This window comes from Furipterus horrens, unplaced genomic scaffold (genome assembly GCF_987537825.1).
Source record: "Furipterus horrens unplaced genomic scaffold, mFurHor1.1.pri manual_scaffold_2, whole genome shotgun sequence".
NCBI classification, from domain to species: domain Eukaryota; kingdom Metazoa; phylum Chordata; class Mammalia; order Chiroptera; family Furipteridae; genus Furipterus; species Furipterus horrens.
In genome coordinates, this window is record NW_028327172.1 from 121559492 (window position 1) to 121585411 (window position 25920).

Below are 25920 nucleotides of genomic sequence, written 5' to 3' on the forward strand. Positions count from 1 at the left end.
TGCCTAAACTGCAACCATCCCAACACCCCTAGCCCCATTTCCTACTTTATTTTTCTCCAATACTCCACCATCTGATGTAGAGTGTGTGTGTGTGTGTGTGTGTGTGTGTGTGTGTTGGTCTGTCTCTGGGCAGGATAAAAGTCTCAGAGCATCATTGCCTGGTAAACATCAGTCACTCAAAGGAAATGTACTGAATGAATGCACAGCTCTGTGAAAGCTTGGTGGGGAAATGACAAGGGAAATGAGAAACGGTGAAGTCATCGTGGTGAAATGGAAGTGAGGAATAAATGTTTCGAAATGAGGCTGGAGGAGCAGAGGCCAGATTATGCAGGATTGGGGGGTCATGTTAAGAATGTTTTAGTTTATCCTTTTAGCACTTTTAGCAATAAGAAACCACTAAAATGTTCTCATATAAGCATAACATTAGCAAATTTATGTTTCTAAAATGTTATTTTGGACACTGCATGGAGTGTGAATTTTGGTAGGCCACAGTGAATACAGGGAGCATTAAGAGACTACTTCAGTCCAATTCTATTGCAATTAAGTAGGAACTACTATACCTAAAAGACTAATATAACAGCAAATAAAGGCATCTTGAAACTTCAGACACACCAAAAGAAGTACAAAAATTCATCAGGACTTTAAATAGATAAACTACAGAAGCTTAGATTTAGTAGATGAGTGAGTAGCACCTATTATGCTCCACTGTAACCACTGGTTTAGCAGATAATCAGCTGTATGAGACTAAGTCCCTTTAGAAAGAAAGACCATATAATAATAAAAGTACAAGTAGTAATAATAATGTGTTTACCACCCATTAGGCACTATTCTAAGATGAAGCTGCAATAACTCATTTAACCTCACACATCCATATGCAGAAGGTACTTTATCATCTCTATTTTACAGATGAAGAAAGTGAGGCAAAAAAAGACAAAGTAACTTGCCCAAAGTTAAAAACCCATATTCATAGTCACTTAATATGCAGAATGTATCCCCTAAACTTAACAATTTTATTTTACCCTTTCACCACATCAAACAGAATGTCTACTTAGGCATCTTGGGTGCAGAAAACCTGCCTTCATAGTTTAACAGACATTCTCATTCTTAGCAGGTCACTTTAAAAGTGCTTATTTAACAAAGAATATATCCATGTGGGTGGTCTAACTGCATCAAAGGCAGCCTGGCTATTCACAAAACAATTTTCTTTTTTCTTTTCCTGTGAATGTTTATTCTACGTGCATAGGCAGCTGTGTTTCTGAGTTGGATAAAACAAAACCCCTTTCCTCAGATACTTCCCCAAAAGCATCCTGGAACTTCACACAGAAGATGATCTGACTGTGGGTGGTGGACACACAATGCAAAATATAGATCATGCGTCACAGAAATGAACACTTGAAACCTATATGACCCTATTAACTAATGCCACCCCAATAATTTAATTAATCGAAATAAAAATACAAAAATTAAATATCCAGATAGATGAATGGCCTAATAGCTTTTATAAACATAAAGGAAGATGATTCTCTATGGCCCCAAACTTAACCATTTGATTCTGCATATCCTGAATTTTACTCACTAAATAATCTGGAAATAGTTACCACTTCCCAGAAGTGAGAAACAGAAGAAAACAAAAAGGGACAAGAAAGTAGAAAAAGTAAATAGTGTCATTCTCTAATACGAATGCTGCTTTACCATTATTTAGTCCTTGCTTCCACTGGTCCCACCGAAAATTATAAATTCATAATAGTGAATAATTGTCACCTAATGCAATTCATGATGAGTTTTGAAAAGTTAATAATTAGAAAAATTCATCTGTTAGAAGTTTAAGAAATTCATGCTACTATATATGAATATATAAAAGCATTACTTGTCATATGCAAAGAAATGACTGCAGATAGAGGAGAAACACCATTTTTCACTGAATGTTAACAGCCAAGCCCAGAAAAAGAAATGTGTTCGAAATGCCCAATGTGAGTGTTCTATATGCCTAACTCTAAGAACTAGAGTATGAACATAAATACAGTTTTAAAAAAATTTATTGATACAATGAAACTCCACATTAAAAATATTTAAATGTACAAATCTCTCAAACTGATGTCTTCAGAACCAATTTAAATTCAAGTAGCTCACAGGATTTACGAGGCAATTTTTTTCAGAAGACAGAAAAGTTTTACCATTACAACAAAAATGATACCTGAGGGAGGGCACCATAATTCCATATGTAACCCTTGTGAGGAAAGATATTCGCCACATAGCGTAGCTTGCCATCCTTTCCGTCTTGTTTAATGGGATTCAATGGCTCCTTCGTGGCAATCTAAGCAGGTCATGGAAAAAAGGGGGTAGGAAATGAGAAATGATATATCCTATCTTTAAATAGTATTTTTAAGATCTGCTATTTTCAGACTAAAAAGTCATATTCCAACTTACTGATCAAAGATACTTTAAAATAAATTAAACCAGCTCTTATTTCTAATTTAGAGCACTGTATAAGAACAACCATCTGAAAAGGAAATATCAGATTATATATTTAGGCACTCTATTATTTATTCACTCATTATTTCTAACACAAATGAAATAATTGAAATGGCAAGAGAATAAAGATTAATCAACTTGCTTTTTTGTTACTAATCTTGGGCTTTTTACCATCAGTCTTACAAATAAAGTTAATAAAGATTTTCAGCAAGTGATTTCATATCCAAGTTACCTTTCTACCAAACGTACTCAAATTGCCATGCAAAAAGGAAAAGAAAACTATTGTATAAAGTGAACAAAAATAACTGATGCTTTTATGTTTGAATAAACACTGCTTTTATTAAGCAGAATCTCACAGATCCTTGATTCTATTGCTAACTAAGGTAAAGAGTAGCCAGAATGATAAAACATTATAGTTGTAGCAAGACCAACTTTTTTCTATTAAAATGTTAACAAAAAAAATGCTATCGGGACCTGGTGAAATTACTGACAATTCTCCAAACAGAAACTCTGAAAAATATACATGTATGTAACAGTCCTTAATTTAAATACTTGCCATCAAATCCAAAGTTGCAGAAGAAGGCTTAATTAACTAAACAAAATAAGTGTCATAAATTAAATTTCACCCAGAACTACAAGGGATCTTGCCTAACTAAAGATGGAACAATAAAATTCTGAAAAACAACAGAGAAGTTTTTGATAGGTTCGTGTCTCATGGAAAAGACTTTTTGAGAAAAGCTAACCAGGGGAACAGGAGATGCTCTTAGACAGTGCTCATATATCAAGAGTTGGCCAGGAAAATTCTTTCAGTCCTGGTAGAGCAAAATCTAAAGAAGAATCAAGTCCTTAGAAACTGAAATTGCCATAAGCTCCAAATAAATAAGTTTCAGTGGTGTCTATGAACAAAATATGAGGCGGGAACCCAAAAACCCGGAATTTATTTATAAAAAGTTGTGTATTTACTCTTACATGTTTAAACTTCAGTTCCCTTCAAAGTACTCTCCATTTGATGCAATACACCTATCAAGACATTTTTCCACTGCTTAAAACAGGTTTTGAATGTCTCGATTTTGATGTCTTTCAGTGCTTCTACTGTTTTTTGTTTCACTTCTTTCACATTGGCAAAATGTTTTCCTTTGAGGACTTTTTTGTCCAGGGGGAAAAAAAAAAAGTCTCTTGTGGTGAGATCGGGTGAATAAGGAACGTAGGGCACGGAGGTCATGTTGTTTTTGGTTAAAAACTACTGAACACTCAGCACAGTGTAGGCAGGTGCACTGGTAAATTGCCCATCATGAAATGGGCAAACACACTGAGAGTCTTCAAGAAAATTCACTGAAGCCAAACGCAGCCTCTCACAACAATGCCAGCTGGTACTCTGATACAGGTAGGTTCCTAGAACACTCACCTGGTAGGGGAAGCCCACCAGAAAATAATTCCAGTTTTTGGGGGTTCCCCCCTTGTACACCTCAGAATCTATTTAAGTAAACCTTGAAAATATCTGTCATTTTCAAAGATAGAGGAGTCAAGAAAAATTAAATATGTATATAACTAACTAGAGAGGCAAAAATGGAAAATATTCTTTTTTTTTTTTTTTAAACTCAAACTGACTTTAATGAGAATAAAACTTTAAAAAATAAATCTCTGGCAAAACACAATGCAGAGCAAAGGATCCAGGCATAGTCCAGCATCTCCCTATAGCCTCCATGCAGGCCCCTCCCACTGTACCTACTCTGATCAAGCACCCTTTCCACAGACCTGCTCCAGCAGCTGTCTGTTCCTTTTGCAGGGATGACTTAGGGATGCTGGCCTCACCAGGTCCCATCCCCAAGACCCTGCCATCTGTCCCATTTCCAGGACTTCCAGAGATTAATCATTCTTCCCTTGACTCTCCTGATCTGTCTGGTTTCCCTAGTCTCACACAGGCCCTCCAGCCCCTGGTTCCCACTGGTTCTAACAGGTTTCTTTGATCCCCAATGCCACCTCTCCATGGTCCTATCAGCAATCCCAGCCTTGCCCTGCTTCTCATGTGGAGCCCTCTCACTTGACCCCAGTCCTGTCAGCCCCTGCTCTAGAGAGCCCCGCAGTCTCAGCTCCATGAGGCCCCGCTCTTCTGGACCCGGCTGTACAGGGCAGTGTCTGAGCTGTGGCCTTTCCTGCCACTGCCAGCTGCAGCACCAGGTTCAGGGAAGGCCAGGCCCTGGGGCTTGGGAGCTGGGAGGGGCTTTGTGATCTGAGAAGGGGGAAGCACAGCATCGTCATCAGTGGCAGGGTTGTAGGGGAGCTCGCAGCCCTCCTCCTTCACTGGAACCTGGCACCACCAGGCATCCTTGGACTCCTGAGGCAAATCATAAAGGCCCCGGAGAGCAGCTGGGGCCAGGCCCTCAGGTTCATCATAGATGGGGTCCTCTTTGGGGTCCTTCAGCTTGGCCTTCATCAACTGCTGCTGCACATGCTCATACAAGTTCCAACAGAGAGTCTTAACTGTACCCGATCCCCTGCCAGCGCAGGGGTGCTGTCCAAAGGGTCTGAGTATAGGGAATCCTGGGAAGGACCCTGAGGAATGCGCAGGGAGTCTAAGGGTTCAGCATACAGGGCCGGAGGGCTGCCTGGGAGCTCCTGGATGCCAGGGTGGGAAGCCAGCTTCTGCTCTGCCAGTTCTTCTCGGGAATCAGTTCTAACAACAACCTGCCCCTGACTAGCCTTGCCCTGGGTCTTCTGCTGGTGGATAGCAGTCTCAACAGCCTGAAAGATGTCATTTCCCTGTGCTGTCTGGAAAGTGAATGTTCCAGGGCCGGAGGGGCAGCGTCGGCCGGCCTCAAATGAGAACATTACCTAGTCTCGGCCATAGCGACGCAACAGAGTGTAGGGCCAAGAAAGGAGTGGCTCCAGTATCTGACTCTGAGTTTCCACAGTGAGGAAAGTCAGCCTCTCGGCCTCCACCCTCCGCACATAGGAGCCATGCAGGCCACAGCGCTCAGCCGCTTCAGTCCTCTGCACAGTTACCCAGAACTGCGATCCTTCCCAGGTGGGGCTCTACAGCGAGTTCTCCAGCATCTCCAGGGCAAAACGCTTGGGTGGGTTCTCAGCAGGTGCCAGAGCCCAGCTGCCTTTCGGAAAGGCGTTTAGGCACAGCATTTGCACCCAGGCGGCGCTGGACGGCGCGTCGGCCGCCAGCAGGTGGGAGCGCTGTGCGGTGTCCAGGCGGAAGGCGGCGGCTCCAGGCGCAGGGGCACTCTCCAGAGCCACGGGCACCGCTCACACACTCAGCGAGATGGATCACCTTGCAGTCCAGGCGGCGCGAGGCCACTCGGCCCCCTCCAGAGCTCGACCCCTTGTGGTCAAAGAACTCCAGGCGCGCTACGCCGAGGGGGCTGGCCGGGTAGAGCACGGCCCAGGTCTTGCTCCACCTCTTGGTACCGAAACGCTGACTCTGCAAGAAGAGCGGCCCTTCCATCAAGGCCCTGTCCGTGGCCCCGGGCCATTCCGTCTTCGCTTCCCAGCCTGGCAGGCTCGGGAAACATTCTCTTAAAAGTATAAATTCAGCTTTGAATAATATTTTGCTTTTTGAAATTAAATGCAAAATAAATTCACAAGAATGTTTTCAACTATTTTCATTATAAACAAGTTTGTCAAATTCAAAACATTATGGCACACAACTTGAAACAAAGTCTATATATCATTATCATCATTTCCATTTGATATTAATAGAACATATCCATACCTCCATTTTAGCATTTGTCCATCGAGGTACTTCGACGACCATATTAAACAATTTCTGTAATTAAAAAAGAGAGAGAAAATTTAATTTTTTTACCTATTATTTATTTTTTACTTTTCTCCTATACAAGAACACTTTAGTTCCCCCCCCACACACACACACAAAATTGTTTAGAGTCTGCATCAAATGTCTGCCTATGCCTAAAATTTCTTCTGAACAATTTGATAAGTTGTCTATAAAGCACAGCAGAATTTAAGCTCTCATGTCAGGTGATCACGAGTACACAATGTTGAAAGTTGCTACATTTCTGGAAATATCTTTGCAGTATATAGAGACAGACTTAAAATAGAGTCAGAAAACTTGTTCCAATTTTTTATTTTCAAACTAGAATAGGAGAGACAAGGTCCACCGTGTAAGCTGAAAGTCTCATTTTCCAATCTGTAAAGTATGTGTGATAATCACCATCCTACTCACCACACAAGGTTGTTATGAAGATCAATCATATAATTTAAATAAAAATACACAGCAAATTATAAAGGAAAATATTCTGAAAGTTATAAAATAATGCTTAAATCTAAGCTATGTTCATAATGTAAAATTAAGGATATTGGTATAGGTAGGTAGTTATAAAGCTTACACAGAGTTAGACACACCTTTCTATCTTGTTATCGCTGGTTCCCTTAAGTTACAAAAGGACCAGTTCTTCCTTTTATAATTTCTGAACTTTGCAGAGTGCTTAAAACAAAGGAGACTCTGGGTCAATGGTGAGTAAAAATAATTTCCTATAGTGCATATTTTCCTACAGTTTTGGACTTACAAAGAGGAAGTCTTAAGGTTAAAGTTGACTTGCATGTCATTTTGATATCAGTAACTAACAACTTATCATGGCAAAGCAATGGTTTAAAACAGTGCTACCCAAGTGTGGTCATGGACCAGATTTCATCTGCAAGTTCATTGAGAAACGTATCGCACTTTGATGGAGTAATTTTTATTTTGGAACATAAATCACACTTTTCTAGGAATTCACTTTGATTGTATTTTTTAAAGTTATCAGTCCACAACAGATCAGAATTAAACAAACAAAAAAGTCTAGTCCTTCAAGATCATTTGAGAAGCAGTGATTAAATATACCTATTCCCAATCATGCCACACATGAAAATTACCTGGAGAGCTTTGACCAATTACAAAGAAAAGAAAGGATTCCTAGAGACCCAACGCTCACATATTTTAATTCAACTGGTTTTTGTAGTGGGTTTTTTGGTTTTTTTTTTTTTTGGACGGGGGTGCGGGGGGGGCGGGCATGGAGGGGAGAGCCAGGTCATTCTTTATTTTTAAAAGCTCTCCAAGCAATTTTAATATGCAGACAGAGTTGAGAACCTCTGGTTTAAAGCACTGGTAAACAATAATCTGGGGCTTTCTTAGTGAAACATAAATGCTATTAATTCAAAGAATGTCATTTACACAGTTAAATGTAGGTATAAACTGACCCACAAAACTACTGATAGTTTTTACATTTTTCTTGATAAGACTAAACTTGACCTATGACAAAACCACATACACTTAATAAGTAAAGAACAAAGCCAAAAATGAGTTCTCAACAACTGCTCCTGAGGAGCATGTCTCTTACCTACCCTAGCAACCTTATACACAGTCCTGCTGTTATGTTTCATTTCCTATGCTCTTTCCTGAGGTACTCCAGCACCTGTTTAAATATGTCTGAAGTAGCTGTTTTAAAAAATGGCAGATGTTCACATAATGTATTCATCCCTGAAAGCCTGGCTCTAAGAGAACAGATGCATGCAGAAGCATACTCAGAGGTGATAGAGAAGACCAACCTAGTAACAATTATTTACACAGTGACACCTACCAAAAGCCCTCACAGAGAGACTTGAATTTGGCCAAAAGAACAATAAATAAGGTTTTAATTTTTAGCCTGCAAACCACACTCACCCGCCCCATTTGTTCCCACTAAGAGCATATTACCAGCCTTCTTTTCTTCTCTTCAGCTAAAATGTGTCTGACCTGTAATTTTATAAAGCCCATGTTATTCTGGTCATCCTAACATTAGTGTTCATTATAAAGCAGTAATGGTCTGCTGAATTTTATCAGACAATCACAAAGATATAAGGTGGCAGACATGTTTCAATTCAGAAAGCTGGGTATGAGCTAGGGACCTTTACCTTCTCCTTTAGTTCTTTCCTATCTCTCCATTGCTCCTCCTATTTTTATTGTAGAAATCAGAAAAAAACTAATAAGATATGAAAAAGCAGTCAATTATTTTTATGTACTTCAGGGAAAAAAATGAGAGGAACTCACCTTTTTCCTTCTACTAACTTAAAATATCAAATAAACTTTGCATCTGACACTAAAAAGAAAGGCAACAAAAGTAAAAATGAACAATAAGACTACATCAAACTAAAAAACATCTGTATAGCAAAGGAAACAATAAACAAAATGAGAAGGCAATCTATGGAATGGGAGAAGATATTTGCAAATCATAAATCTAATAAGAGGTTAATATCCAAAAGACATAGAAAACTCACACAACAACAACAACAAAGCAAAGAATCCTGACTAACAAATGGACAGAGGAACTGCATAGAGTTTTCTGAAGGAGACATACAGAGGCCAACAGGGTACATGCAAAGATGCTCACCATCACTAACCATCAAGGAAATGCAAATCAAAACCACAATAATGTGCAGAATAGGGAACCCCCTTGCGCACTGTTGATGGGAATGTAAATAGGTGCAGCCACTATGGAAAACAGTATGGAGGTTCCCCAATAAATTAAAAACAGAATTCCAATATGATCAAGCAATTCCACTTCTGTGTATTTATACAAAGAAAATAAAAACGCTACTTGGGAAGATATATTCACCTACGTGTTCACTGCAGCATTATTTACAATAGTCAATATACAGAAACAACCTAAGTGTCCACCAGCAGATGAATGGATAAAGAAGATGTGGTACAATACACAATGCGGGAGAGAGAAGGAAATTCTGCCATTTACAACAACATGGATGGACCTTTGGCCAGACAGAGAAAAGCAAATACTGCATGTTATCACTATATGTGGAAACTTTTTTTAAAGAGCCAAATTCATAGAGACATTGAGTAAAAAAGTGATTGCCAGGGGCTAGAAGTGGGGGAAATGAAAGAGAACTTTGAAAACTCAAAAACTCAAGTCACACAGTCTCTGACATATAAACTATATTCTAAAAATTAAATTTTAAGTTAGCTGTATGAACTCAGAATAATACATTTTTCCCACTGAAACAACTGTCTCCATGTTAATACACAAAGTCTCTGGAGCCTATAAAGTCGTAAGTGCCTGAATGACTATTCACCCAACATGGAGGGCAGTGGTTCTCAAACTTCCAAGTGACCAGATGCCCTGGGACTCTAACGTAGACATGCAGATTAAGCAGCCCCCACCCAACAGAGATTCTAATTTAGTAGATACAGAATGGCACCAAGAATCTAAAATTTTCACAAGTTCCTTAAGTGGTTCCACTTTAGATGGTTTAAGGACCATTTTCCAGTTTAGGAATATATTGTGCAAAAGGGACGGCAGGCAAGGGTGGAAGAAAGTAAACAGCCCCAACAACTATGTCTGGAAGTGGATGAGAAGACTGGGCTCCTCAGTTTCCCCTGGAGAAGAGAATGGATGGAAGTCAGGCTGAGACAGGAAAAGAAGACCGAGGAACGCAGCAGAGAAGCTGCCTGGAATCAGCAAGAGGAAAAGGCAATGATCAACAGCAAAGGGTGGGATGAGAGATGTCAATCAAATATTCTGGTCCTAAGTCAAGAAATATTAAAGGTTTGTCAGTCACATGTTTAAAAGATCTATTTAAAATATATGTATTTTAGCATATAGTTGGCATAACTATTTTTTTCTTTATCTCCAGAAGACTTGCTCCTGAATTCTAAAACAGCCTTCAAAACATCTTTTCCCGTGCAATAAAAAGATGGCAAACTGATCAATTTTCCTAAGTGCTTTTACTTTAAACTGTCTAGCATGATAAAGAACGTGCTACTAAAATCTGGGTTCATTTCCTGATTCACTCTGGTTTTTCACTTATATTGGGTTGGCCAAAAAGTTGGTTTAGTTTTTCTGGTACAATGGCTTAGTTGTCTAACAATTTTGTTAGGTTCTACTGTGACAGCTGTTTACCAGTGGGCATTTTCTAAAAACTTACCAAAATTGGTAAATTTTTGTGCAATCATTTAAATATTAAAGATGGAAGAAAATATGCAACATTTTTCATGTATTACACTTTATTATTCAAAAAAATGTAAACATGCAACTGAAATGCAAAAAAAGATTTGTGCAGTGTGCGGAGAAGGTGCTGTGACTAATCAAATGTATCAAAAGTGGTTTGTGAAGTTTATGGTACTATGGAAATTTTGCTAAATAATTCTTTGCTGTGGGATTGTCTTATGCATTGGAAGATGTTTAGCAGCACCCCTGGCCTCTACCCACTAGAAACCAGTAGCGGGAGATGGCCAACATATTCAAATATCCAAATCAATAAAGTTATTGGTGAAAATAAAAAAATGTGTCTTTTATTTTTAAAGAAAAAACTAAATAAACTTTTTGGCCAACCCAATGAAATGAAATGGCACCTAGAATAGTCAGATTAATAAACAAAAAATAGAATAGTAGTTACCAGGAGCTGTACTGCTTCCTGTGTGTTTCAGGCTGGGATTATGAAAAAATTCTGGAGACGGATGGTGGTGATGGTAGCCTAAAAGTACTTAATGCCTCTGAACTGTGCACTTTAAAAAAGTGTGCAAAAAATAAAATGGTAATTGTTGTAATGTATATTTTGTTTACCACAAGAAAAAATAGTGAAATGGTAATATCATCACAAGTGCCTTAAAGTGATACTAGAAGAACAGCATCAGAATGTACAAAAAAGTCTTAAGGGGAAAATTTAGATGCGCTTTACAATTGCAAACTATCATCAAGGTCTTTAACAGACAATATAAGTGATTCACAAAAAAAAAAAAAAAAAACACCTTTAGATATACCTCAGATTCATCATTTCGTGCTCTCTTTGTAGGAATGCCATTTTCCTATAAAAGAAAAGATGGTATTTATGATTGCAATATTTCATGAAAAATAGCTGCACCGTAAAGCCATGAAAATAAGCCTATTGCACAAACCTCCCACTACACAGCCTGTCAAAAACCTGATGCAACAGAAAACCTACCAAAGGCACAGTCTGTGTTCTCCCAGTATATGCAGCACACCCAAGTACATGAGCATCAAAATGTTTCATAAAATAAACTATCAGAAAAGCTAAGTCTCTTTCCAGTGTATTCCCCTAGTTTTTATAAAATAAGCAAAGGCTCTGTTCAGTCTTTAAGGAAAGACTGGCAGTTTCCAGTGACTGCACTTAAAACAGTCATTTCATTATTGAAATGAAGCTTCGGGGAGCATGACTAACAAGCCATGAAGGTACTTGGCAGCACCCCCTGCCTGTGGATCTCACCAAGGTATGATTACTGTGTCTGCATCATGCACGTGTAAATTAAAACAGAGTATGTGCTGGGTTGGGAAGAAAAAACACACCATTCAGAAATGCTCACATATTATATGTAATTTTTACACACCAAAATGACTAATGAAGAAAACAAAACAAACAGAAAAATGATTATTACAAGTTTGCTGTGAAAACTATTGTCGTTCCTAAAATACCACACCCCAAAGTACAAGATGCAATAGTTTTAACTAATTATTACAGCTGAGAGCCAGGAAAGCCTATTCATACAATCACTGTGTATAAATCTCCACAAGCCCAGAATTCACTGTCATGTCCTATTACATTCTGCCCTTCCCTATCTCCAATTTTGCCTAACCCTAAATTTCATATTCCCCAAAACCCATCCTCCTCAGGCAGAATATTAGGCCCACTAATTTCTAGACCTGCTCATTTCCAGCCCACTCTTTGTTCCACACCTCCACCCCTACCTACCACGTTTCCCAATAATATGATTTTTTAATTATTTTTGTTATTAGGTACACAGCTGTTGTCATGGCACACCCCATATGAAGCAGCACCCCACCAGTTCCCTCTTCTTTCATTATCCTGTTCTGGTTGTGTAACATTTTGACTCATTTGCTTTCTGGTTCTGTCTCCTCCAATGGAGGGAACTAAGTCTTATCTTATTCACCACTGCAATCATAGTGCCTAGAACACTCTCTAGAGCTCATGGTAGGTATGCAATGATTACTGAATTATTAAATTAATGAATAAATGAATAAGTGAACGCATGCATTTTTGTCCAGAAGCAAGGAAAGGCATTGGTAAACATGAGATATTTAGGTTGGATAGTTCGATGTCCCAAACAAAATGAAACACATCAATACAAGAGCTTAGGGATGGACACACACACACACACCCACATTCACTTACAGAGACACATACACAGTAAAATGAAGCTCTTTCTGCCCTCTCTCTTTGGCTTCTTTCTCTCTCCAGATTATATGACCCTTTATTCTGTAGCCTAACACTTCTTAGAAGTAGTGAGCTGGAAGGATTACACAAGAGCAGTTAAGAGTACAAGCTATGGAGTCAGAGGTCCTAAGTTCAAACCTCACCTCAGCAACAGACCAGATTTGTGACCATGAGCAAGGCACTTAACCTCATTAACAATATAAAGGTAATAGCAGCCCTCGTCTTACAGAGGTAATGCAAGGCAAGCACTGAGCACAGTGCTTTGCTAAGCGCTATAAGTACTCAATAAATCTTTGCTATTATTCTCCTTATTGCCATCATTGACAGTCCAGTCCTCTAACGGGCTAACACACAGCACAAATCCTACTTCAGCTTCCACAACCTTACTATGATGCCTTCTATTCAGCCTCCAAGGTAACAGCAAGGTCAAACAGTCTTGCATCTGAAGCAGCTTCCCACTTCTTCATTGGCCTCTGCCCTACACTGATCTAGGAAATCCAACCCATTAACCAGCCCCATATGATCTCAACCTGGAATGTAGTCCTATTTATTTACTTAAGAGCTGTGCCCTTTAGTAAATTTGGTAATAAAATAAACCAATTAACCCCTTGAATTTTAAGGAAAGAATTGCCAACTTAGTGACAATATTAACATCCACCTCCAATCTCCGCCAGCTGAACAAAGGCTCCCAGGACTCTGAGCCCCTCTCCAGTCCACTTTCAGCAGCAGGTCTCCCACTCCTGCGGGACTTATATTCTTCCCTCACTCATATCTGCCAAGTAACTAGGTTCTAAGACAACAACTATTCAAAGACCACCATTTTTCCAACTTTATTTTTCCAGCACCTGCTCCGTACAGTGGTTAAAGACCACGAGCTCTGCGATCAGATATGCTTGTTTAAAACCTGGCTCTGAAAATTACCAGCTGTTTGATCTTAGAAAGTCAAAAAAACACCTAAAGCTTCAGTGTCATCAGAGATAATAGTAACTCATAAGGATTGAACAAAATGTCGTATGTTCACATGGTGGCTGGCAAACAGAAAAAAACAATCCACAAATGTTAACTATCTTATTATTATTATTAAAAATAAGCCTGTTGTTAACCTCTTAAATGCTTAACCTGAAATCTTTATTTCCAACCAGATTCTAAGCTTTATGGTCCACTAACACCCCTTCCTCCCCAAGTCTTCCAGACAGAATCCTGTTCTCACACAGATTCTAATTAAAGAAGGAGGGTTACAATCCTGTTGGAGTAACTCATCCTTCCTGATGTGTGACCACATTCTTAACTTTCAAGATGCTTCCCAAAAGCATTTTAAGGTGACACCAGAAGTATGTATTTTCCTCCGCAAATCAAGTTAAAACCATACCTCTGCAGAGTCCACCTTCAGAGGAATATCATGAAATGGGGAGATATAGTGACCAACTTCATTCTCTGAAAAGAAAAAACAAACAGTCAAAGTGATGTAATATCCCATTCTTTAGAGCAAGTATACCTTTATCCAATTTAAAAAAGGTTTTAAATGTATTTTCAAAATTAACTTTAACTCCCAATTTAAAATTTAATTCAGCTTTTAAAACTTGCTCCAATATAATCACACACATACACACACACGCACACACACACACACACACACAAAAAAAAACCACCAAATAAACCAATTTTAGGTTGCTGAAATCATTACTTATCCCTGTGGCTTAAACATTCAAAGCAGAAAATGTCTAAAATAGACTAAAACCCCAAATATGAAAACTCTCATTTTGAAAAGTCTTTACTAAGTGACTTGTATTAAAATTGATGTCAATTTTCCCATGAGAAACTGAACAGCAAAATTCCCAATTTCTGCCTCCAAGCCAATATGAACAGGGGTCTAAAGGTCCTACCCAAATAAAAGAAACAAATAACTTGTTTCCACTCAAAGTGATAACAATGTTAATGTTAAGGTAAGTTTAAGAGGAAAAAAGCTTTAATAACAGAAATTATCTTCATTACATACTGAAATGTATATTTTAAATACTTTTAAAAGTATATATTATTTAAATAAAATACAATAACACAACAGGCATTTTTATTGAAATGTATTTGTTTCCAAAAGCTGGGCTTAATACAGCCATAGAAATTTTTCACTTTATAATTTCCAGCTACCTTTTTGCCATAATTTTCAAATTCAGACTCTAAAAATATTTTGACAAAATAGAACAAGGACTGGCTGACACCCCAATATCAATGAGTACATTCAGTAACCAAATCTTGGTTTCTAAGTACTATTCTATGATAAAAAAAGAACTGGGTTTCCTGAAGAGGGGGCTGATTCTAAGGCTGGGGCAGAGAATACACAAGATGAGCCTGAAGTACCAGAAATCAACAAAGTGCTCAAAATACAAAAGGTTGGAGGTATGCCAAAGATAAATGGAAGCCCACCTGAAAGAGCTCCCAAAGGCCAAAGTTGAACAATCTGAGCAACAAAATAAATAATGGCGTATTGGATAAAAGAAATATACATAAATCCACTTTAATACAAATAAATTTATCTAAATAAATGAGAACAGATAAATCTTCTTTACAGAAAAAACTCCAAATAATATATGCAGATGCTCCCCCTCTCCAAAAAGTAAAGCTAACCCTGTTCCTCTCCCCCAACCCTCTCGCCCCCCCCCTCCCCCAGGGCCCCAGTGCGACTGGACTTAGTAACTGGCATCCAAAGAATAGAATGCAGAAAGGGAAAAAGCATTACAGTGGAGAAACCTGACAGACAGTAACCTTAACCAAGTGACCAACGTTAACATCACCAGTGATAAGTTGTTGATAGCATGTGCCTCCTGATATGCTGGGATGAGAAGTGCACTCACTTCTGTTGTAATCTTCCCAAAAACCCGTAACGCCAGTGTCATCGTGAGAAATTCATCAGAAAAATGCAAACCGAGAGACATTCTACAAAATACCTACCCCATACTCTTTTATAAATCTCAAGGTCATTATAAAAAATTAAAATTAAAAAAAAACAAGGAAAGACTGACAAATTATCAGACTAGAGGAAACTAAGAAATTATGAGTAAATACAATGTGGAATCCTGAATTGGATCTTGGAACAGAAAAATGCCATCAAAGCAAAAGCTAGTATGTAACACCAAACAAACCTAGACTTTAGCTAACAGTATGTGCCCACATTCTTAGTTTTGACAAATGTACAGTAGCAATGAAAGATGCTACATTAGGGGAAACTTGGTAAGCAATATACTGGAATTCTGTGCTATCTTTGAACTTTGCCAAATCTAAAATTATTCTAAAATAATGGTTGTTTAAACAAACAAACAAACAGCCCTGGCTTTAGCCCAATGAAATCAGAAGCATAAAACTTGATGGCCCCCACTCCACCAAAATTTTATTTCGTCCTCTCCTGCTGTGTCATTGCCTTAGCACTTATCACTAGACTAAGTTCCTAAAGGAAGGAGGTTTTGTTGTTTTGTTAGCTCTCTGCTGGATCCTTGACATCCAGAAAAGTAGCCAGCAATTAGTAGGTAGCGATAAATACAGGGTGGGCAAAAGTAGGTTTACAGTTTTTCGTATGGAAAAATATAATACAAGAATAAATAATAATACAATAATAAACTCTGTGGTTCACGTACTCACAACTTAATCTATTACTGTTTTATTTTCCCCTCCAAAAATACAATGTTTCTTTTTACACCCTAGCAACAAGGTAACCCCTGAAGGAGGACCTAAGCACCTAAACACGAAGCAGGAAAAAGATGAGAAGCGCACAAGTGTCAAACTCTATCAAACTCTTGCTATGATCTATAAAGCTCTTCATCAATTAAAAAGGATGCATCTAACAACAACAAAAAAAGAAAAAAAAATTATTTTTGCCTGATTTTAAAGTCACCTATGAGTGAGCAACACAAGAATAAAAGAAACAAAATTATCAGTTTGTTGCATGATTATTTACTTTTCCATAAATAAGCAAGATTCATAAAGAGGTCACATTTACATACTTCCCATTAAAATAAAGTGGTGGGAACTGAAAATGGCACAGCCACTTTGGAAAACAGTTTGGTAATTCCTTATAAAGTTAAACATATGACCCAGAAATCCTATTATTAAGTACTTAACCAAGAGAAATGAAACTGTTTTCACACAAAAACCTGTAAGTGAATCTTTACAGCAGCTTTATTCACAATTACCAAAAACTGAAAACAACCCAAATACCCAACTGGTAAATAAATAAACTCAGTTACACCCATACAATGGTGTTCTACTCAATAATAAATTAGTGCTTGATAAAAAAAGAATGAAATAGCCCTGGCTAGTATGGCTCAGTGGATTGAGCGCCGGCCTGTGAACCAAAGATCACCAGTTCGATTCCCAGTCAGGGCACACGCCTGGTTGGAGGGCCCGGTCCTGGGTTGGGGGCACACCAGAGCAACCGCACATTGATGTTGATCTCCCTCTCTTTCTTCCTCCCTTCTCCTCTATCTAAAAATAAATAAGTAAAATCTTTAAAAATAGAAGAATGACTTCCAGCCAAGATGGAGGCCTAGACTGGCATGTGCTGTCTCCCTCCACAACTAAGAAAGAATACAACTACCGCAAAACCAGAAATAACCAGAAGTTCCCGAAAATAAAGCTACATGGAAGTCCAATGTATGAAGTTATAAACAAGTGGTGCTCATCCGCATGATAGGAGGGGTGAAGACGGGGCGAAGAGGTCAAGCTGTGCTGGCAGTGGCAGCTGTGGCGACGGCAGTGGGACAGCGGTAAGCACAGACACCCATATTTAAGTGGAGGCAAGAAGCACTTGGGGAGCACCCCCGGCTGCAGACCAAACCCGTCAGCTCTCAAGTCCAATGCAGGGGAAGGCATACCCCCATTGCCTCAGACTCTGAGGGCCCGACGGGGTGGGGAGGGAGGAGGAGGCTCCAAGTCTCTCAGCAGAGAGTGAATAGCAGGAATCCATTTTGGACGCACTCCCCCACACACAAAATGACACAGCGTGGTGAGATGGGTTGCCCGGTAGTGACCAGTGCATGGGGCTCCGCCTATAGTGTAGGAGGTGTGACAGCCCTGCCAAGGAAGCAAAGGTAAACACAAAATTATCAAGATGGCACAGATCATGATAGAGATCCCGGTGACGCCGCTGACCAGACAGCAAATATCTAATCTAACAAAGCAGCAGATAGGAAATCTTTCTGAGGCTCAGTTCAGAGCTTTGGTTATAAGAAAGCTTACACCTGGCTGCTGTGGCTCAGTGGATTGAGTGTTGGACTGTGAACTAAGTGTCGCTGGTTCCATTCCCAGTCAGGGCACATGACTAGGTTGCACGTCAGCCCCCCAGTTGGGGGCGCAAGTGAGAGGCAACCACACAGTGATGTTTCTCTCCCTTTTTCCCTCCCCCTCTCTCTAAAAATAAAATAAACAAACAAATTACTTAAAAAATAAAATAAAATAAAATAGCCACTGCAATCAAATATTAAAAAAAAGAAAAAAGAAAGCTTACAGACCTAACAGCAGATCTTAGACAAGACAGGGAAGGAATGAAGGCTAGTCCTGCTGAAATGAACAAAAACACATACGAAACTAGTGGTGAGGGCAAGAAAACCCGGGATCAAATAAACAAATCAGAACATAGGGAAGGAACAAATAGTCAACCAGTGCAGAAAGAGGAAACGAGAAATGAGGAAAATGAGGAGAGGCTCAGAAACTTATCGGACACCTATAAGCGGGTCAACAGCCGAATCACAGGGTTGCCAGAAAGTGAAGAAGAACTAGAAATAGAAAAATTATGTGAAAAAACAATGAAGCAGAACTTCCCTAACTTGGGGAAGAAAATAAGACTTACAGGTCCAGGAAGCACAGAGAGTTCCAAAACAACTGGGCCTAGGTAGAACCACACCAAGACACATTTTAATCAATATGTTAAAAATGAAGGATAAAGAGAGAATCTTAAAAGCAACAAGAGAGAAGAGAATTACATACGAAGGGGTCCCAATAAGACTATCAGCTGATTTCTCAAAAGAAACTGCAGGCAAGAAGGGACTGGCAAGAAATATTCAAAGTAATGAAAAGCAAAAACCTACAACCACGATTACTCTATCCAGCGAAGCTGTCATTCAGAATAGAAGGGCAGAGAAAGTGCTTCCAGGACGAAGTAAAACTGAAGGAGTTCATCAGATCCAAACCACTGTTATATGAAATGTTAAAAGGACTTGTTTAAGAGAAAGAGGATCAAAACTATGAACATTGAAATGAAAACTATATCACAATAACCAACAACAGAAGCTAGGGAACTGAAACAAAGGCAAACTAAGTAGGCAACGAGAGTGGGAAAAGAACTATAGGTATGGGAAACATACTGGGGGGAGGTCAGCAGGGAGGGGGAAGGGGGAGAGGGAGGGAGATGGTACAGGAATTAAGGAGCATAGTAGGAGGGAGCAGAGTAGATAGGAAGATGTTGAGAAGAACTATATGCAAAACCAATGGGCATGGACTTAATGGGGGGGCATCTGGAGGGAAAGGAGTCACTGGGTGGAAGGGAACAAAGAGAAAAGAAATAGAGACAACTGTAATAGCATAATCAATAAAGCATATTAAGAAATAAAAAATAAAATAAAAGAATGAAATACAACAAAATGGATACATCTGAAAATGCATTACTTCAAGTGAAAGAAGCTAGACTCAATTACATTTAGAGGACATCCTGGAAAATGAAAAACTAAAGGATTAAAGAGCAGATCAGTAGTTGCCAGAGGTTAAGGTCAGAGGGTGGAATTGACTCTAAGTTTAGAGGGACCACAAGGAAAATTTTTGGAGTGATGCATTTTTCTGTACCTTGACTGTGATGGTATTTAAATGAATATATTTCTATCAAAACTCAGAGCTCTTCACAAAAAAGAATGAATTTTACTGTATGTAATTTAAAAAATAAATATGGAGTGAAAAGTAAAAAGGAGCCAAGTAAATATATATATGAATGTGCAAGTGGAAGCTCTTGTTCCAAAGGACAATCATTAATCTGTAATTCTTTTCTCTGCTTTAAGTCTCAAAGATAAGGTAGAATTTTGAATATAATAAAAAATACAGTCCTTTAGCACAGCAATTTTCAACCAGTGTGCTGCAATAATTTTTAAAACATGCAATATCTGACAATTTAGTCAGGATCACTGACCTCCTTTCCCTTAGATGTCAAATGAAAAAATGACGACAGCCAACACAACAATAGCTATCAGGTGCGAATCAAAATTATTACTTATTGGGGGAGTGGGTCAGATCAGCAAAATAACATAATTTTCTTTTTTTTTGGTGCACTGCAGAATTTTAGTACTTAGTTTATGTGTGCCCTGGGATGAAAAAGGTTGACCATACGTAGATGCTTTAGCAGATTACTTTAGTTGTTATATTTGGGACCTACACTGTGATGGAAATTAATAATATTCTTAGCTATAAGAACTCAGGAAGCTGCACAAACCAGATAAATTCATCATTAAAATTAAGGCAGGACAGGAAACCTGACAGAATAGCTAAGCTGCCTTTGTAATTAAGAGTAAATGATACCTCTAGTACACGGATTTGGTGTTATATTTCCCTAAAGCTCCATTGTCCCCGTTAACTGGGGACAAGCCCCAACAAATTTATTAAGGTGTAAGATGAGTGCATCTTACTCAAGGTAGAGGAAAACATGGGACTAGAAAAGCTGTGATCAGTAAAAGCTGAAGGTCTATGAGAGGTGCTCTTTAAATTGGGATCTAAATAGTATTCTATTTAAACACGAAGGTAATGACAATATATGTTTAAATTGTTTTCTAACTGCCTATTAGAAGGTAAAACGAGTACAAATGAGTGAATAGTCTCACTCAGGTAACCATATATTTGGATCATCAAATAGTATAAATAAAAATATAGTCATAAAAAATTATTTCTGGAAAAATAAAGTTAAAATTAGCCTTAGGGCTCAGATAATAATGCCAATAAATTCACACAGGAGCAATGAATACAGCGGCCAGGAGCCTGAGTTTTAGTTCCTAAGCTTGATAGAACCAATCAATTTCTTGGAAACTTAATTTTTTCCTATTTTCTTCAATTAACTAATGTACAATTTTGTCAAGTAAAAGAAAATGTACTAGATGTTGGGATACAAAACTGAGAAAACTGAGCTGTGCCCACAGTTAGGACAGGGCATGTACTCCACCAGAGGGAGCACTTCATCCAGCAAGCTTAAAGGAGTCGTCCTAGCCCCGGTAGGTGTGGCTTAATTGGTTGGCGCGTCATCCTGTAAATGGAAAGGTTGGGGGTTCAATTCCCAGTCAGGGCACATGCCAAGTTTGTGGGTTCATTCTCAGTCCAGGCATTTATGAGAATGGTCCCCAGTCCGGGCACATAAGAAAGGCAACTGATGGTGTTTCTCTCTTGCATCGATGTTTCTCTTCTTCTAATTTTCCTTCCCTTCCCCTCTTTCTAAAATCAATAAGCATATCCTCAGATGAGGATTTTTTTAAAAAAGAGAGAACTAAAAGAATCCTCTTGGCACAATTAGAGAGCTAATCAATGACCTAATACACAAAACAAGAATGAGAATCTTCCAGTAAACATTTTATGGGGTCTGTGCTATTAGTATGCTATTATGCTCCATGTAAAGTATTAAGATTCTCTAAAGGTAGATTTAAAGATGGGCACTACCTATCTTGATCCTCTATAAAATGAAGGGGTAATCCATTTTATACATGTGAGCCAACAGAGACAGAAATGGACTATGCAACAGTGTATGTCACTCTTTTAAGGCAATAGAACTGAAGCACACATTAGAAACAGGTAGCCCTTCTCTCTAGTTCCATCCATGTTGTCGCAAATAGCAGGAGTTCCTTCTTTCTTTCTGCTGCATAGTATTCCATTGTGTAAATGTACCACAGTTTTTTGATCCACTCATCTACAGATGGGCACATCACCTAATACAGGAAACTAAAGAACAACATAAACAAATGAACTAAATAGAACAAGGAGCAGAATAACAGTGAATAGGAGGGAGGGGGGAGGGAGAGAAGGGGGATAAGTAAGGGAAGGGTTTAGTCAAGGAACGTGTATAAATGACTCATGGACATGGACAACGGGGAGGGATATGACTGTGGGAGAAGGGGTGGGCTGGGTGGGGGGGAGCAATGGGGCAACTGTAATTGAAAAACCAAAAAATAAAATTAAAAAGAATAAAAAGAAACAGGTAGCCCTTCTCAGAGGCTCAGAATAAATCAGTGATAAATCTTAGGTTAGAACATCATTATATGAAGCCCTCACTAGTTGTTTCTTAAGAGTTGAATCCAAATCGTTGTCAATTTACTTTTTCAAATATCTATTTTGTTGTTGTTTAAACAAAACAATGCATGTGCATGGTTAAAAAAAGAAAAAGTACCCACCTCTCTCCAATACAGTTCTAGCTGAGCAGTGCACTTCACCTCTTTAATTATCTTAAGTTTAGCAATTATCTTCATTTCTCTAAATAATATATTTATGATTAGTTTTACCCATTTTAGAAATTATCTACTGATTCCAATTCTGGGAGACAAGTTCAATTCACTTGACCCCAACTATTCCTCCTAAATTCTCTATTGGCTAATCTGTATACTTTATAGCTCTTTGTTCTTTATTCCACCAAACATACATAATATTTATTGGCTCTACTAGTCAGTTTTTTACCCCTTTCCTCATTCTTCTTATTCCTAATTTTTGACTCCTACACTTTTATACTTTCATTTCAAGGCCGATACAATGTTCTATAACCTAACATTGAATTTTCTATGCTTTTTAGTACACAGTTAACCGTTGAACAACATGGGTTTGAACTGAGCAGGTCCACTTACATGCCAATTTTTTTCAAGAAATACTGTAAATGTATTTTCCTTATGATTTTCTTAGTGCCATTTTCTTTTCTCTAGCTCACTTGATTATAAGGATACAATACATAATACATATAGCATACAAACAGGTGTTAATCTACGGTTTATGTTATTGGTAAGGCTATCAGTAAAGTTTGGGGTGAGTCAATAGTTACATGTGGATTTCTGATTGTGCAGAGGGTTGGCACCCCTAACCCCCATGTTGTTCAAGGGTCAGTTGTAGTTCCAAAATTTTTTTAAGGGTAAGAAAAACCTGATGTGCTCGTTAAGCAGATCTCTGTCTGGACCCTGACTTCATTCATACTAGTGAATCAGAAACTTAGGGAGAAAAATCTGGATATCTCTATTTTTAGCACACCCAAACAATTCTTACACTCAGAAAAGTTTGAGAAGCACTGTCGATGTGTTGATTTTTAGCCAAGTAGAATGTTCAAATTAAGTTTCTTTTCTTGTTCAGCTTCTATTTTGACTTGTGCTTCTAATTATCTTTCTTCCACTGTGAGTCATAACCATATCTATAAACTGTTTTAATGCTTCATAGCCACCATTAAAACTATGGAATTCTCTCTTTGCCTGGATAGCTCCCTTTGGAAAGCTGCCGTCCTGCTGCACTTTGGACTGAATGCTTGCTTGGCATCCTAAGACTTTGCTCCTTTGGTCTCCTGCTAAGATCCACCGTTTCTGGATCCCATGCGTTCCTCTTTGATTTGCTTACTTGTTTTACAGAAGCATATCCCTAACTTGTGTTCTGTAAGAAAGGCTGCATGTGAGGTAAATGCCCAAAGTCTTCAATCTTCACCCTAAGTTAATGATTGTCTGGGTAGAGAATTCTTGGAGGAATATTATTTTCTCTTACATTTGAAGGCATTTTTCCAGTCATCAAGCATTCAGCGTTGCTGATAAGTCAGACACCAGTTTAGCGCTCATTCCTTTTCAAGTGGCCTATTCTCCCTCCCTCCCTCTCTGCCCAGGACTTTTAGGATCTTCTTATAGTCTCAGTTTTCTGAGATTTCCCAAGTATGTATCCGGGACTTAGAACACTTGGGTCCTTAAATTCTTAGGTCTCTTTTATATTGATAATTCCTTCTGCATTTTGTTTGCTCCTTCTTTCTGGAACTCATATCAGTCAAATGTTGGACTTCCCAGATTGAATCTCGGTGTCTCTTCTTTTTTTTTCCCTGACATTTTATTTGAACTTCTGGTAGATTTCTTTACTTTATATTCTAACTTTTCTATATTAATTTCCTCAGCTACCATAACAAATTACCACAAACTTGGTGGCTTCAAACCAACAACTCACCATTCAACTCACTACAACTTCTATTAAGTTCTTTGTCTTAACAACCATTCTTTAATTTCCAAGCTTTCTTGTTCTTTGACTGCCTTCTCTTCATAGCCTCCTCTTTTCAATGGATGCAAAAGCTTCTAAAATCTCAGAGAATACCCATTTGACTTTTTCAAATTCAAGTTCTCTTCCTACTTTCCTTTTTCCCATTTAAGTTATAAGGTCTTTATAAATTTGTTCATGCAGTAAATATTCACAGAACACATATACTACACCAAGCACTGTCCTAGGTACCAAGTATACAAATTCCCTGCTCTTAAGGAACGTATGTTCACAGGGGAAGGATATACAGAAGCAAGGAACATGAGTATGTTTTTACTGTATCAGGTACTGTAAGCACCATAAAGGAAAACTAATCAGGGCAAGAAAAGAGTGAATAACGGAAGGGGATACTATTTTATATTGAAAGGCCTCAGAAGATGGGTAACACTCAGCACAGAGCTGGATGAATGAGGAACTAGGGCAAGCGGACATCTAGGAAGGATTGATGCAGGCCTCAATAAGCACAGAGGTACTGGGGCAAGAACAGGCACAGCACGTTCGAGAACCAGAGAGGAGGCAAGGAGGACTGGAACACAGGATAAAGGGGAAAACTGCTGAGTGATGAATTCAGAGAGGAAGCCCAATGTTATGTCATACAGGACCTTGTATACTACAGTAAATATTTAAAATTTATTTAGAGTGAAATGGAAAGCCACCGGGGTTTTGAGCAGTCTGGGCATGACCTGACTTACATTTCAAAAGAGTCAAGGTGACTTCTGTGTAGAAAGCAGACTACAGGGGGAAAGAGTGGTAGCAGGAGGTACTGGCCAAGTGGACAATGATGGTGACATGGATAACGTGGCAGGGTGGACGTGGAGAGACAACTGATTTCTGGACACATTTAAAAGCAGAGCTAAAGGAAGAGACTAATGAACTAGATGTGGGATCAGAGTTACAGGCAATAAGAATGTTTCCTAGGTTATTGGTTATAGATATGAAAACAAGTTTGGCAAAGGTTGGGGGGGAGTCAGGATTTCTGGATTGTACACGTTAACCGTGAGATGCTTTGTAAACCTTTAAGTGGGAGTATCAAGTGGAAATTAGATGTGTAAGTGTTGTATTCAAGAAGAGACTGGGGCTTAATGTTATAACTCTGGGAAGCATAGAGGGTATTTAAAGCTATGGGACTGGATGGGACCATCTAGATTAATGGCAGAAGTCAGGATGCTGGACCAGATACAGTCCATGGCCTATTTTATATTTGTAGGTAAAGTTTTGTTGGAACACAGGCATACCCATACTTTTAATACTCCAGTTGCTTTGTATCACAACTCTACAATAGTAGAGTTGACTAGTTACAACAGAGACTGTATTGCTGGCTCACAGTCTATCTACTATCTGACTCTTCAGGGAAAAGGTTTGCCAACCCCTGCCCCAGAGAGAACAGATAGAGGAGTATGATAAGGACTGAGCCCTGGAGCATTTCAAAGGTTAAAGTTCAAAAGCACAGAAGGATCCAGCAGGAGACAATGCTGAAGGATGCCATCAAAGCAGAGTAAGAAAGTGTTATTACAGAGGCAAAAAAATGAGGACAAGAAAATGATTGACTGTGAAAAGTAGTACTGTTGAGGTCATGTAAGATAAGAACTTAAAACTGATCATTAAATTTGTCACATGGAGGTAACATGTGGCCTTGATAAGAGCAGTTTGGTAGAGCAGCAGTGATGAAAGCCTGACTGAAGGTGATCCTTGACTATTTGGTTGGTATTTAAGAATAAGAGACTGAAACCGTGACTGAAAAAAATGGTGTATACATTCATGGGAGAGGCCTTTTGCAGGGCCAGCTTCCCGTGGACACACGCAGGTAGAAAGGAGCTGTTCCTGGGGGATTTCCTAAGTGCCAGAATGCAGAGCGCTCTGCTGGGCAGGAACATCATCAGGTCCAGGTCAGTTGACTGCCCTCCAAACACTTGCTTCATTTTCTGTAGAACTAGTATTTTCCCTCAGTCCCCAGTTAGCATGGTAAAGATCCCTGTGCTATTCCACATCACTCTC

The 25920-nt window shown here is 38.8% G+C and overlaps 1 protein-coding gene and 1 pseudogene across 4 annotated transcripts in view; both read right to left on the reverse strand.

Moving 5' to 3' along the window:
• PPA2 (inorganic pyrophosphatase 2) overlaps positions 1 to 25920 on the reverse strand; it is a 94699-nt gene that overhangs the window by 61957 nt on the left and 6822 nt on the right. For 2 of the 4 annotated variants that reach the window (XM_090267974.1, XM_090267977.1), the window contains exons 2-5: positions 14030 to 14094; positions 11231 to 11275; positions 6194 to 6247; positions 2195 to 2314 (exon numbers count right to left, since the gene is read on the reverse strand). In XM_090267974.1, the coding sequence (XP_090124100.1) occupies positions 2195 to 2314; positions 6194 to 6247; positions 11231 to 11275; positions 14030 to 14094 (284 nt within the window). The remainder of the gene's footprint in view (positions 1 to 2194; positions 2315 to 6193; positions 6248 to 11230; positions 11276 to 14029; positions 14095 to 25920) is intronic. The other 2 variants (XM_090267978.1, XM_090267979.1) reach the window with 2 other exon arrangements.
• LOC150019393 (docking protein 1 pseudogene) lies at positions 4495 to 5979 on the reverse strand (annotated as a pseudogene).